Here is a 2,500-nt window from a genome sequence, read left to right as displayed (position 1 = left end):
GCCATCTCCATCTCCCCTTCATTATTTCATTTACTTGCAAAACTTCAGTAATTTCACTTAAGGCATGACATTTCATCCTCCCCTGCCATTTGACCCAAATATTCATCTTAAACCTAAATTCTCAAATCTTCAAAAATCCTTCAGATATAATTTCATTGTGATTCCATAATTCTTGTTTGTATGACAATACAGATCGCACTACACTGATATATAATCTTTCTTTTGTACGCAATTTCAGTTGGTTCATTTCCCAACTCTTACTCATTTTGTTCAATGTTTGGTTTGCATTGCAGAGTCTTTCACTAAATCCCAACTTAAGATAACCACCACTGAATACAATTGTTCCCAAATATCTGAGCGATTCAGCTTCGCTGATGCTTCCTCCACATAATGTTATTGAATCCCTTGTTGCAAACTCTGTCCTCATTCCTTCTGTTTATCTTTGATTTATCTCGAGTCCTTCCCCACCCCCACGCTCTCTTGAGATATATATTATGCGTTGTGTTAAGCAAGTTTTGTTTGTAAGTGGTGTTGTCTGGGTTGTTACAACATCTTTCTCTGCGTACTCGAAGCCTGGCAAATTGCTGTCGTTACTCCAATCGATTTCATTATAAAATCAATGAGAATGACAAATGAAAAAGTGAAAACATTACCCTCTAGCACCTCACTATTTATAGCAATTTCACTTTCCAAAACGTCGTCAACATTTACTTTGCATCTACTTCGTTAATCTATAATGTCAAATAGTTTTATATAGTTTTTTTTTTTAGTTTCGGAACATAAATCTTTAGGAAATTTGCAATCAAAACCTTTTATATTCAAGATTTGATGAAATCCTCACATTATTATTAAAAGAAGAGATATGACTAAGATAAGAAATGAGTTTTGTATGATTCGAGAACACTATTTTTGTGTAATTGTATATGGGTGGCTCGTTAACACTATCCAGCAAGTCAGTCTGTAAATAGTTTTAGTGAACTTTCTAAACAGTCTGATACATCACACTTGCACGGAAAACTTGAGTAATTTCGTTTCACAATTTCATGAAATATCTTATTTTCTAATGTGAAATTCATAATTTCGATGGAAGGAAATGATTATGTCAGGGACACTGACATGCGAGCTCACAGATGTTCCTGCGGATATGCAAAGCGCTTTAATTAGAGGAACTCTATCTCAAGTTTATTCCATCACTTACCTTCAGGTCTTCAAGATCAATACAAGTGGTGTAATTAGACCAAGTGAGGTTGGTCTCAGGATGGCGGTACCAGGACCCGTCCTCGTTACAGACCTTATGCGCCATTCCTATGGAAAATGGAAAGGAAACTTAATTTATGGAAATTTAGAGGGAAGTGGATTACTATTTGCGTTACATTAAACTAAATTTTTCTCTTGATATAAATGATCGCAGTTTTACGAGCATTTAATACATATCCATAAAAAATAAATAGTTTTATTAAGTATAAAAAATCTAATTAATGTTATTATGAGTAATCAAGCAAATTTTCATTCTAGATTTTCACCTCCAACATCTCATAGCATCCGCAACATAATTTTTAATTGCACCGATAAAATACAAAGTTAAATAAAAATAATTTCTTTCTAATGTAACATCGGGATGTCGCCTGGATCGGTAACCGATTGCCCAAACAACGGCGAGGGTGGCTGGGAGGTTCCTCCCTTACAAGTACCCTTAAGGTGCAATTGGATTCCTCTTCGACTAGATCATGTAACCACGTGAACTACGATACATGATGAAGAGGCTGAATAATATGGATTATGCTTCAGCAACCTCAATCGCAATTTATTATATTGATTTTTATTACCTTTTGTTTTTCCTATCTGCTGTCAATGATAAAATCATTGATCTCATATCATGTTTGTGAGTGGTTATTCTAAGGAGCTGAGAGGATATGTTCGCTCGGCCTAGGTGCTGAAAAGAATTCACAGTTTTTCAAAAAGCTCAGCAAGTGAACTTCCGGCTTATAGTTCTGTCCACTAAGTTCTGTAAACTCATATATCTTTTTTTCCTCTACCAGCTTTCGTATTCACTTTTAATGGTCTAACTTGCATTTCCTTCCCAGACTCAAGTTTTGTTTTTCAGACTTGCAGTGTCCTGCTTCTTGTTCTACTTTACTTTACCAGTGACCTGCTTCAGCCTTTTTCATTTAAACTTTTTGCTAAGGATTAAGCCCTTAAATCTCTTTTACCCTCAAGTCTGGCCCACCTTAAGTCGTTTGTATTTGCTCTCGGACCTTTTGTTGTTCATCGGAAAATAAGTTCTAGAGAATTTATGATATAATTTCGCTTAACTTTAAGTTGTGTTGTCAAAGGTCATTTTTTGTTTCATAATACAGAAATCCAACCTATTTATTTGCTTTACATTACGGTTTCTCATGATTTATTAATCCCGCCTCATATAACAGAATTCTTATAGATGGACAACCTTTGAATTTGGCTGTTTAGTTTCGAAAATTGTCCTCATCCGTCTGCGCTTTAA

General features: G+C 35.1%; 1 protein-coding gene and 1 long non-coding RNA gene across 6 annotated transcripts in view; one reads left to right on the top strand and one right to left on the bottom strand.

Annotated features, from left to right (window-relative positions):
- Window positions 1-2,500, top strand: part of LOC136854118 (uncharacterized) — a 409,448-nt gene that overhangs the window by 256,357 nt on the left and 150,591 nt on the right. The window lies entirely within an intron of this gene.
- The window catches only part of LOC136854116 (calcitonin gene-related peptide type 1 receptor-like), a 161,756-nt gene that overhangs the window by 44,281 nt on the left and 114,975 nt on the right, over window positions 1-2,500 (bottom strand). For all 5 annotated transcript variants that reach the window (XM_067130300.1, XM_067130302.1, XM_067130299.1 and 2 more), the window contains exon 8: window positions 1,199-1,305. In XM_067130300.1, coding sequence (XP_066986401.1) covers window positions 1,199-1,305 — 107 coding nt within the window. The remainder of the gene's footprint in view (window positions 1-1,198; window positions 1,306-2,500) is intronic.

The sequence above is a fragment of the Macrobrachium rosenbergii genome, chromosome 28 (assembly GCF_040412425.1).
Source record: "Macrobrachium rosenbergii isolate ZJJX-2024 chromosome 28, ASM4041242v1, whole genome shotgun sequence".
NCBI classification, from domain to species: domain Eukaryota; kingdom Metazoa; phylum Arthropoda; class Malacostraca; order Decapoda; family Palaemonidae; genus Macrobrachium; species Macrobrachium rosenbergii.
The sequence above is the reverse complement of the archived record's forward strand: the minus strand, read 5'-3'. Positions and strand labels throughout refer to the sequence as shown.